Raw genomic sequence first — 11250 nt, 5'->3', positions numbered from 1 at the left:
CTATAGCACACCCACAAAGATATTTGTACTTGGTTGTCTAATTTGCATGCATGAGTATAGAGCATTTTCCATGCCACTAGTACATATATGGCTTTTTCAAAGTCAGTGCAGGATCCATATTTGTGCAGGTCTTTAAAAGTCTGCTCTCTTACTATACATTACCATAATTTATCTGAGAGAGCTTCAAGGTGACAAATTCTTTATGCCACTTTTACTTTCCCAAAGTCACTTCTGAATAATAATGATGGCTATCAGAGTTCCAGCATCACATAGGAGAATCTGCTTGTTAGTGATTTTAACATCAGTTAGCTGGCTGTGAATGAACCTGGCTAAACATATCCACATGCTTGGTGCCCGGAATTTGAAATTGGTAATATTTAGCAGCAAGGGCAACCTTAGACCCAGTCACAAGACTTAAAAAAAAAAAAAAGCCAGAGGATGTCCCAGAAAGAATTCAGCTTTCCTGCTTTCCAAAGCAAATGCTTCCGTCATCAATACTAAAACTGTGACAGCCTGATCCACTCTTGCCTGGGAGCCCGCTTTTCCCACTAATGCTGAATGGTTGGAAGCCCAGATGGCATTCAGCACTAAAGGGGGAAATGCCCGAATCTGAAAAGGAACCAAAAGAAATTGTAGCAAGGAAAGGAGATGGGAATGGAAAACAAGTTCCCAGAGTATCTCTGTCAACAAGCATGTAGACTCTTTATTACTAGAATATGCAGAATCCCGTGGGAATTGCTACATACATACATATATATATATATATTTTTTTTTTTTGCCTTAACTCTTCCCTTGCCAGTCCTTCCCTGGCTGGTTGAACTGCCTCAGCAAGGGGGAGGGTCTGTCCCATCCAGAAGCCACTCAACAGCAGGCCTCAGGAGCTGCACTCCTCACAGTGACAGGAGAGGATGTACCGGTAGGTGGCCGTGAGTCGCATGCCCCCGGAGCAGCGCAGCCGCAGTGCCTTCAGCTTGGACGTCTGGGGCCGGCAGCAGTGACAGGAGGAGCGGAAGGGCTGCTTGAGGACAGTGCTGAAGGAGACCAAGGGCTCAGACCGTGACGCCTGGCTGCAGTGTCCCTCACACCGGGCCAGGAGTACCATCTGGGGAGAGAAAAGAAATGGTTACCCCACGTGCGTGCATGGTAAGTCGTTTCCATTGTGACTCGATGGACTGTAGCCTGCCAGGCTCCTCTGTCCATGGGATTCTCCAGGCAAGAATACTAGAGTGGATTGCCATGCCCTCCTCCAGGAGATCTTTCGGACCCAGGGATCGAACCTACATCTCTTATGTCTCCTGCATTGGCAGGCGGGTTCTTTACTACTAGTGCCACCTGGGAAGCCCAGTTACCCACGGGGAAGCCAAAACCTTAGCCAAGTTCCAAAGTATCCTTTAAAAGGCCCTAACACTCCTGGCTGGATGAGTTCCTGCTGGAAGAGACCAGTGTAAAAATATTTACACATCTACTTTTAAGTCCACAGTTTAGCACTCTTATCGTTATGGCTTTAAAAGTTATAACACAAGATCTTTACATTAAGGACTGGGGGAAAAGATTCATTCAAAACAAAGCCTGATATGTACATGCTTTTTGCTTAAAAGTTCCTCATTTTTTTTCATCTGGTGGTAAAATGCTAGTGCAACTTTTCATCAAAATAAAGTTTGCCACAGACATAAATGAATTTTCCCAATTGAAACTGGCCTTTCAGCTGCTATTCAATGAAATTTCCCAACCTAAGTGAAAAAGAATCTGTATCTGTCATTATACACGAAAATATGAAGTATGATAGCATCACCCGTGGTTGTTGTTCAATTGCTAAGTCATGTCTGACTCTGTGAGACCCCATGGACTGCATCACACCAGGCCTCCCTGTCCCTCACTATCTCCCAGCGTTTGCCCAGGTTCATGTCCATTGGATCGGTGATGCTATCCAACCATCTCTACATTGCTGCAAATTTGCTTCTAAAATGTCAACACTCAGGCCCCATCTCAGGCCAAGTGAATTTATATCCTCTGGAGTCGAGCCCAGACTTTCATGGTTTTCCAAGCTCTTTAGGTGATTCTGAAGGTGCGCTGGGGATTTAGTACCACTGAACACAGCCCACCACCATGATGTGCAAATGAAAACCAAAGAATAAAAGAAATTTTTACTGACAGGTGGTAGTTTACCATTGGCTCCATGCCAGTTCCATCAGTCTCAAAATGTAGAACGTCATTCCAAACTGCAATCGGGGGTAAATAAAGAATGACTAAAGAAAAGAAATTTGCTATCTACAGGAAATTACTAAAGAGAAAAGAATATGTTTTCTGAAGAAGAAAAAGAGAATAACCTAATGATGCTTAGGAAGAACTATTCGGGACACTACAACTTGAAACAAGAGAGTGAAATAGAAACGGGATGTTTTGAGACCTGGAATCACACTTCTGGGCATATATGTTGCAGAAGACTAAGATTACGTGCAATTGCATTTTCAGAGTCGTTTAAGGCAAATATTAGGATGCATTCATTCTGACCATCTCCATTTCCAATGATAGGCTAGGACGATAATAAAGCTTAGGTTTAAGTAGCAGAGGCTGTGTGTTCTTTATGAAAGTGAAACTGTTAGTCACTCGGTTGTGTCTGACTCTTTGTTGACTCCATGGAGCCACCAGGCTCCTCTGTCCATGGAATTCCCTAGGCAAGGATACTGGAGTGGGTTGCCATGCCCTTCTCCAAGGGATCTTCCCTACCCAGGGATCGAACCTGGATCTCCCACATCGCAGGCAGATTCTTTACCACTTGAGCTACCTGGGAAGATTCTTTATAGGGGCTCTTAATGTGTCTTTAGTAAACAGACCCTTTAAGAATCTGATGCAAGTTACCGAAGTTTTCCAGCAAACAATGGATATAAGCACAAACCTTATATTTTGCATACAGATTAAAAGGATGGAGCAGAGACTCATTTATGTGTACCATACATAAATGGTATCCTGGGAGTGGTAGTCATAGTGGGAGAAGGGTGGGTAGCTTGATTCATTAAGCTATGGAACATTATATATTGGGGCACAGAAGGTGGTGGAAACCTGAGATTATTGGTCTGTTTATGTGGGAGGGTCTTGCTTGGTGAATTTCACATTAAGTGATGGAAAAAAAGTTGCCCTATTCTTCCAGAACCCACAAGAACATAAAAAGTGGAACTATTCAAATAAAAGATTAAACAGTCCATAAATATGCATGAAGCTGTTTGACATTTATCTCATGGTATTTTAAGAATTAGCAATTATTATTAAAACTCACCAGCTATTATCATCTCTAATATCATCCTATAGGACAGAATTTAATGCCCAAGAATTAAAAGAAGTAAATGGACTGCCCATCTTTCCAAAAGGCAAAGATGACTTCTGGTAATTAGAACTCATTAACATCAATATCTGAAAAGATGCTGGGTGAATTCAATAATCTCTTAGCAACCAACAAGAGAATATGAGACTAGCAGGGCTTGGTGAAGGATACGTTGGACTAGACCTACTGATTTATTTTCTCTGAAAGGTCACAGAGGCAGGGAAAAAATGGCAGCTGTAAGTCATTTTGATTGTATTAAAGGTTTGAATCTACCCTGCCTGCTCTTCACATTGACAGAGAAAGCAGACATGATCTGAAACTGGTTTTGAGAGACTATGCCACAAGTCTGTATCACACATGCCAGTTATTGGTGCCCGCTCCATCCATCTAATGAGAGAAAAAGTTCAAGGTCTTCCCAGTCTCTTCTCACCCTTGATAGTACATGGAAATAGTTCCTTCACATCTCACTTTGGAGTAATGTTAAAATTGCTCATCTCTAATGTGGATCATCTATTAGGCAGATGAATAGTTCTTCAAAGGATCACCTCTACAAATGGAGTCTTTCGAGATTCAGTTTCAGTCTGGATAGATAGAGCTAAGCTGTGGCAGCAGACTTCATTCAGAAGGGCAAAGACATATGGTGTGTCATATCCAAATGAGACATGGAGATGTAAGAGAGGCGGGTTCCATCCCTGGATCAGGAAATGGCAATTCGTTCCAGTTTTTTTGACTGGAAAATCCCATGGACAGAAGAACCCATGGGGTCTCAAGGAATTGGACACTACTGAGCATGCACACACCACCAGTGATGGAAGCTAACATTTATCGAATGCTTACAACATGTTATTTCATTTAATTCTCATAACAATCTTCTGTGAAAGATACTATTATTATCTGTATCATTATTACAGATGAGGAGACTGGGGCTTTAGAGAGTTTAAATAAATTCCCCAGACTCACCTATCTGGTAAAAGGCAGAGCTGAAATCAAATCCAGGTCTGTCTAAAACCAAAGCCCTAGTCTAAGGCACTGTAATATCATGCCTCCTAATATTAAGATGCTTTCCTGAGGCATGAGCCAACTCACCCCTTACTGTTATCTACTTTGACCTGCCTACGATATGGAGTCCTAACCATATAACAAGTCTGACCTTTTTCTTATGTATGGGCTTCTTGGGACCCATCATCACTATCTCTAAACTTAAGCACAGCTGAATCTTCTAAGAGCGATGACAGTCCTAAATAATATCTCCTCCACTGTCAAGTCTCTTGCCCAACTCCATTCCCCAGTGATTGAAAGACTCCCACAACCTCCCAGCAATTCACTGGATGATACCACACACCCTCTAACTGGTCACCAATCCATCCTTCAATTCAATAGACCTTTGACACCTTCAAGCATCAGTTTACCTGCCAAAACACACTGGCCCCCAGCTTAAGCTCAAGCACATTCCTCATACATGGGTGACCTGGCTGTATTTTATTAATTCCTCTGCATTTTGCAGTGCACTTAACTACTCTTAATGGAGACCATACACACTGCTCCATTATCAAATCAAGAAATGAACATTTTTGGACAAAGAACCCACATGGAGCTGCACCCCTACAGGAGTGGGTTCAATAGGTGGTTATTGCTCATACAAACTTCTATTGATTTTTCACAGCTTGAACTGGGGAGGGTGGGGGTGGTAATGTGTGTGTGTGTGTGTGACAGATACATAGTATCTGCTTTTGGTCAGGTTCAATTTTTGCTATCTTATGGCTTGATGCTAGGAAGTTAGGCAACTTCTCCAGCAGCCTAATTGTATCTCCCCAACCTTGGAATCGCTTGGCTCTGGCTGGATGTGAAATCTAGTTCTTTTTAACATAAACAGAGCTGCCGGGTTCAGAGGATTTGCTCAAGGATAGACTTTTTTCATTTTCTAATCTGATTTCCATGTGCTGAGGCTAAGAGCAACAGAAGGTCCTTGGGTAGTAATAAAAGAATAATGATGATGATATATAACATGTATTGAGCATTTACTAGGCTCCAGGCACTGTGCCAAGACCTTCACAGGCAACTTAATACTTAACAACCATTTCAAAAGGTAAACTCTCCCCACTTTACAAATTAAGAAATTCAAAGACAGAGGATAAGTTATCTGCCTGAAGTCACACAGCTGTACAATGGAGGGCCAAGTTTCTGAACCAAGACCCCACGATTCCTGAGCTCTCTCTCCTAACTGTGGTGCTATACTGTCAGGGCATAAAAGTCAGCCTTTCAAGCTCTCAAGTTTCTAGCATAAGATGCTAGTTGGTCATAAACAAGTTCAGGCTACATTGTGAGGGTTGTAGCCAGCTGTGATTCCTGGGGCCAGCCCAAGGATTGCAGCCAGATACCTCAGGCTCCCACTCTCTCTGGTGACCTACCACAGTTCTTAGATAGTTATGTCTTTTGCTGCAATACACAAGCGTCTTCCAAGAGGGAGAAAACCCAAACACAGATGGTTTTCATCACCCCTGTTGAAAGACTCACCCTCTCCAAAGCCACTTTCTTTTCCTGTCATGTGGAGACCCCATGAATTCCTGGTGCAGGTCATGGTCTCCATCACTATCAGAATAAAGACCCACCTGTTCCATCCTTCACTATCAGAACAGGGTTTTGGCTATTTTAGCTCAATCGAGTGAGAAAAATTTTTTGCGTTTTCTTAGCAGTGAGCATCCCTTATTCCATGGCACCCCTTGAAGCACCCCGCTTTCTCCTCAGAAACATGACTCACCTCTGTTTCTCCCCTTCCTCACCTCACCAACATCATTGATAAATGATGGTTTAGCTCATCCCCAGAGACCCAGGTCAACCTCTGAAGGGTCCATGTCAGGCTTAGGGCATCCACAAAATGGCACCCAGGGGGAGGAAGTAGTTGTGGGTGGTGGGGTGAGCTCTCATAGGGCGGGTGGAAACTTAGTGGATTCCAGCTAGAACCTGGTCCCTTTACTCCGGTTACAACTCAAACTGACATGAAGAGACTTCTGCACACCGAATGCTTCCCTTTCCTCTCTCCCCACTTTACTTATAAGCATGATGAGGGCAAAAATGTAGCCTGTGTTTTCTTTTAACTTTTGTGCCTCAACTACCCACCACAGTATAAATTTGTTCCTTTTTAAAAAAAAATCAAGTCATATCCATCCAGTAGGCAATTGTGTTATAAACTCAATATTCCCGATTCCCCTCATTTCTCCATGAGCTTCATGGGCAGCACTAGGAAATGGCTCAGGGATCCTAATCCCCTCTTCTCAACCTTGAGGCTCAGCCTGGGCATCAAAGGTCCCCTTTCCTTAGGGAATTTCCCCAGGCTTTGTCCCCTGAATCCTCCTCCTTCTTCTCCTTTGGCCGCTGCCTGCTTGCTCCTGTGGCCCTTCAGAGTTCACACAACCATATGCCCTTCTTCCCCACTCCTGGCTTGGTGCCGCCATCTCCTGTTCCTCACCCAGCTCAGACTTCACAGCCCTGTCCTGTGGACTCGCTTTCCCAGCCTCGATTCCTGAACACCTCTCCTTGCCCTGAATCCAGAACACACCCTACCAAGCCCTCCTTCCTCCGCTCACCTGAGAAGGGAGGTCAGACGGCTCGATCTGTTCCCTTTTGACTTGGATCCTCCCTTTCAGCACCCAGTACAGTGGCTTACATTTACTTTGCCCCTCTGTGCGCTTCCCCACCCCCACCAGGTCTCTGTGTTTAACAAGAACTGCAGTGAGCTTCATTTTCCTAATCCTTTAAGGCTGTAGGAGATCCCAATACTTATTGAGGTTTCAGTGGTGACTGAAATAGAAGAGTGAGTCTAAACACCTGTCCAGTTTAAAACTTCATCAAGATCACACTATCATTTATTAATGTCTATTAGATGCCAGATACTAAGCTGGATGCGTTACAAATATTACCACCAATACCCAGACCCATACCTTTTGGAAGACAGCGTTAGCTTCACATAGGAAGAAACTGAGGCACCAAAGAATGCTTTCACTTGCCCCTAAGTCACCCTTAGTCAGTGTGAAGCTGGAATTTCACAAACTGGGGAACTGGAATTTAAAACCAGGTCTTTCTCACTTCAAAGCCTGGGATGCCTCAGTTCCCTTGAAGATTCCCCAGATAACTCATTTCCACTAACCTCTGACCCCTTACTTGTTTGCTCTACCACCTTTACTAAAAATTCCAGGGAAGACTGTCAATGAAGCTGCCACTCCCTGAATCTTTTGCACCAAATCCTAGAAGCTGTTGCTGAAAGTCAGCAGGCACATCGTAACCTGTGGCCACACTGACCTCCTTCGTGGACCATGGTGGCTGGTCCTTTCTGCTTGACTCTGTCAGCCCTTTCCAAAATTGCTAGGAGATAGGAGACAGGCCCCCAGGGCTGACCAGCTGCAAGTTCAGAGTGAGGGGAAACAGTCTCATGGGAGGGTCCCAGAAAAGCTTTCCCTACTATTTTAATTTTTCTACAGATATTGTTGAGTGTAAATCATTATTTTCAGCAGACCAGAAGTTGAGCCTAGACTTCTAAATACCAGCTCCCATTTGCAGCAACATGGATGGATCTAGAGATTACCATACTAAGTGAAGTAAATCAGAAAGATAAAGACAAATACCATATGATATCATTTGTATGTGGAATCTAAAATACGGTATCAATCAGCATATCTACAAAATAGAAACAGACTCAGACATAGAGAACAGATTTGTGATTGCCAAGGGGGAGAAGGGGTGGGGAGAGAAAGAATGGGAGTTTGGCATTAGCAGAGGCAAACTATTATATATAGAATGGATAAACAACAAGGTCCTACTGTATAGCATAGGGAACTATATTCAATATCCTGTGACAAACCATAATGGAAAAGAATATGAACAAGCACATATATATATACACACATATATATATCTATATGTATGTGAAACTGAGTCACTTTTCTGTACAGAGGAAATTAACACAGCAATGTAAATCAGCTATACTTCAATAATTTTTTTAAAATAATAAAAAATAAATAGTGGCTCTTGCATTGTATTTGCATATCTCCAAAATAGGAAGAGCCAGATGAAAGACGAATGAATTGAATGAAAGATGAATTGATAGATGAACACTCCAAGGCAGACATTGCCAATCCTGAGCTAACTGACATTGACCAATCCACTTAACACTTCTTTCAGGTTTCAGCTTTCCTTACTTGTAAAATGGGGATGATAAAGCCTTCCATCATAGGTTTGTCAGCAATGATTAGATCATAGAGTATGAGGTGCCGGACACATTTTAAAATTTTAAGCAAATGCTCTTTCTTCCTTGAGCATGCGTCAAAAAGCTCCACTTTATCTGTCTTCCAAAGACCAGACACCAGATAAACTAGCCTGAGTCTGTGAGAATTAAGATTTATAGAACATCTCAAAATGAAAAGCAATTTTTATTCCTGAATACATAGAGAAAATTTAATCCAGAGAAGGTCTGGGTAGTTGAGATTCTGCCAGGCATATTTTATGGACAAGGAAGCAAGGTTTATAACTGCAAGCACCATTTACATAAAACTATTGCTATATTAGGGATAGTTTGTTATGTTTGAAAACAGATTGTTCCCATGAAATTACAAACATTTTTCTACAATCACGATTTTGCGCTGTTTATCATGGTATTCTGGAAGAAACAGAGGTGACCAAAGGTGGACTAAAGTCTGTTTCTAGGACTCATGCTCAAGCACCATGAGTTTGTTGGGTTCGAGTTAAGGCTATCTCTCCTTTGACCTTTCCTTAACTAATGTGATAATTTCTAAGCCGCTCCACCATCATTTCATCAAATCTCAGCTTGTTCTTTAGTTTTTAGAAATGTTTCAATTTTCCTGTTCTTTCCTATCATCAAGTGAACACTTTCTTTGAAATAATTTTATTTCCTTTCTTTTTAACTTATTTTTGGCCTCATCTTGCAGCATGTGGGATATTTTAGTGCCCCCCACCAGGGATCGAACCTGTGCCCCTTGCAGTCAGAGTGCAGAGTCTTAACCACTGGACCATCAAGGAAGTCCCTGAATTTTTTTTTCTTTTTTAAAAAGAATCATGATTATAGAGGACAACTCAGTAGAGGGAGAAATCATCCATGGAATAAGAAACACGAAGTACTAGTGGTCTCTGTAGGGGGAGTGGAGGAGAAATGAGTAATTGCTCTAGTCCATCTCACCTCAGGCCTACAGCTACTCAGCAATCACAGCTGTGAGAACATGTCCTGATTGTTTTTTCTTAATTTGTTTTATAATCTTTCCTAAGAAGGAATTGCAGGCTTGCACAATTTCAAGTTTATGTAGTTACTGCTTTTTTTTTTTTAGTTCAACAAGTACAAATAAGAAGTTTTGGTTAAAGTGAGTTAATCCAAATTCTGATCTCCCTAAACTAAAACAAACCATCATCACTGAGCTATACTCAGAGACGCTATGGAAATTTTAACAGGAGACAGAAGTCGTAATGTTTTTAAATGGAGAGGAGAGCCATTAATTTATATGGTCTCAGTTTTAGTGGTTGATATTACCAAAACTTCTTAATTATACTGGTAATTAAAAAAATGCATGCCATATGAGAATATTTAAGTGGTTTTAGTCTCAGGGTTGGAAATGAAAATCTCTGAGGTTGAGCTAAACAAATTCTTATTTACCAAATGTGGGCAAATTTCATTCATGTGACTGGGAGCAGTGACAGTCGTGAGAAGTCTCCTTCTGAGTCTATTTTTCCCTACTGTGTGCCTCCCTTCTGGGTGGTCCATGTGGCTGGCCACTCTTGGTGATGTTTAAGCATGGTATTACTTCATACGCTCCATTTCAACACTGAGACATCATTTTTGCCTGTGCAAAAAATATATATATAACCTGCACCAAACAAGAATGACTTGTATAATCAAGGTAAAATAATAACTTATCAAAAGGCCATTTTTCTTTTGAATTCATTTTAACATAAACATGGCAGTAAGAGAAAGGTATGGACCAGAAAACTATTTGAAGAGCCCACCAAGAAGTATGTTCCAATGCACAATCATATTGCTTGTATCCCCTTCCTCTTCATTGCTGGTGGAGATAGAAGGAATTATGATAACATGTAGACACCATTTTTCTTTCTTGAACAAGGATACCACTGCTCATCAATTTCACAGCCAAGGATAAAACATACTCCTCCCACCTTGAGCCTAGCATCAACTTTATTGTGGAAGCTTTCAGCCTTTCTTATTGACTTTGAGCAGTCTGAATAGAATGAAGGTAGCTAGGTATGTACATGGTCAGTTAGGCAGCTTTATTGACAACAGTTGAAAGCATGGTGGGAAACCCTGAAAGCGTGATTCTGTGGCAGTCCCTATGGGTCAGCCATATAGTTCCCCATCTCTTGTTATAAGAATAGGCCTTCTCTCCTGTTTCTGGGAGTAAGGATATCTCACAGAGATCTTGGTCTTACCTTGGAGCTACACTTGTATAGCGGGTGACTGATAGAATCAACATAGTGGTGCCTCATGCAGCGTCGAGGATCCGAGTCCATCATGAATGAGCTCTCTGTTTTGCTGTCTGTATCTCCCATTAGCGCCAGCAGGGAGAGCATAGAAAAGGATGCAGCTAGTACATGATTTCTCATTGTTGTAAGAGAAAAACTTCTCAAGAAGAACAGCAGAGGGAGGCAGAGGACTAAAAATTGGAAATGCCTTCACCTCCTAGGCTCCAGTTCCTTTCAAAGAAAGGGCAGGATCTGGTTGGAGCTTTCTGCTTGTCATTGTCCTTTGTATGCCGGAGTTTCGTCTTACTCTTTGCACTCGTGGTCCGTCATCACTGTATCTGCTGCACAACTGGAATGAAAGCAGAAATTATTTTCCCCAGAAACATTTATCCAGAAAAACTAATGGAACCCTGGAGGTATTGAGTAGAATTTTTCCATGTCATTTATGAGTTGAA

The 11250-nt window shown here is 42.0% G+C and overlaps 1 protein-coding gene across 1 annotated transcript; it reads right to left on the bottom strand.

Annotated features, from left to right (window-relative positions):
• Positions 1-827: 827 nt before the first annotated feature.
• NDP (norrin cystine knot growth factor NDP) lies at positions 828-10936 on the bottom strand. The gene is made up of 2 exons (XM_055565201.1): positions 10763-10936; positions 828-1102 (listed from the first exon to the last, which is right to left on the bottom strand). The coding sequence occupies exons 1-2, from the start codon at positions 10934-10936 to the stop codon at positions 875-877; spliced, it is 402 nt and encodes a 133-aa protein (XP_055421176.1). The 3' UTR covers positions 828-874.
• Positions 10937-11250: the final 314 nt, after the last annotated feature.

The sequence above is a fragment of the Bubalus kerabau genome, chromosome X, assembly GCF_029407905.1.
Source record: "Bubalus kerabau isolate K-KA32 ecotype Philippines breed swamp buffalo chromosome X, PCC_UOA_SB_1v2, whole genome shotgun sequence".
In the NCBI taxonomy this organism is placed as follows: Eukaryota; Metazoa; Chordata; class Mammalia; order Artiodactyla; family Bovidae; genus Bubalus; species Bubalus kerabau.
This window is presented reverse-complemented; position numbering and strand designations above follow the sequence as displayed.

What these genes read in the sequence shown, in the direction of transcription:
- NDP (XM_055565201.1), bottom strand. Translation starts at nt 10,936, where the DNA reads ATGAGAAATCATGTACTAGCTGCATCCTTTTCTATGCTCTCCCTGCTG. An exon ending in TATACAAGTGTAGCTCCAAG is followed by an intron (nt 1,103 to 10,762) that starts GTAAGACCAAGA and finishes TTCTCTCCCCAG; the next exon opens with ATGGTACTCCTGGCCCGGTG.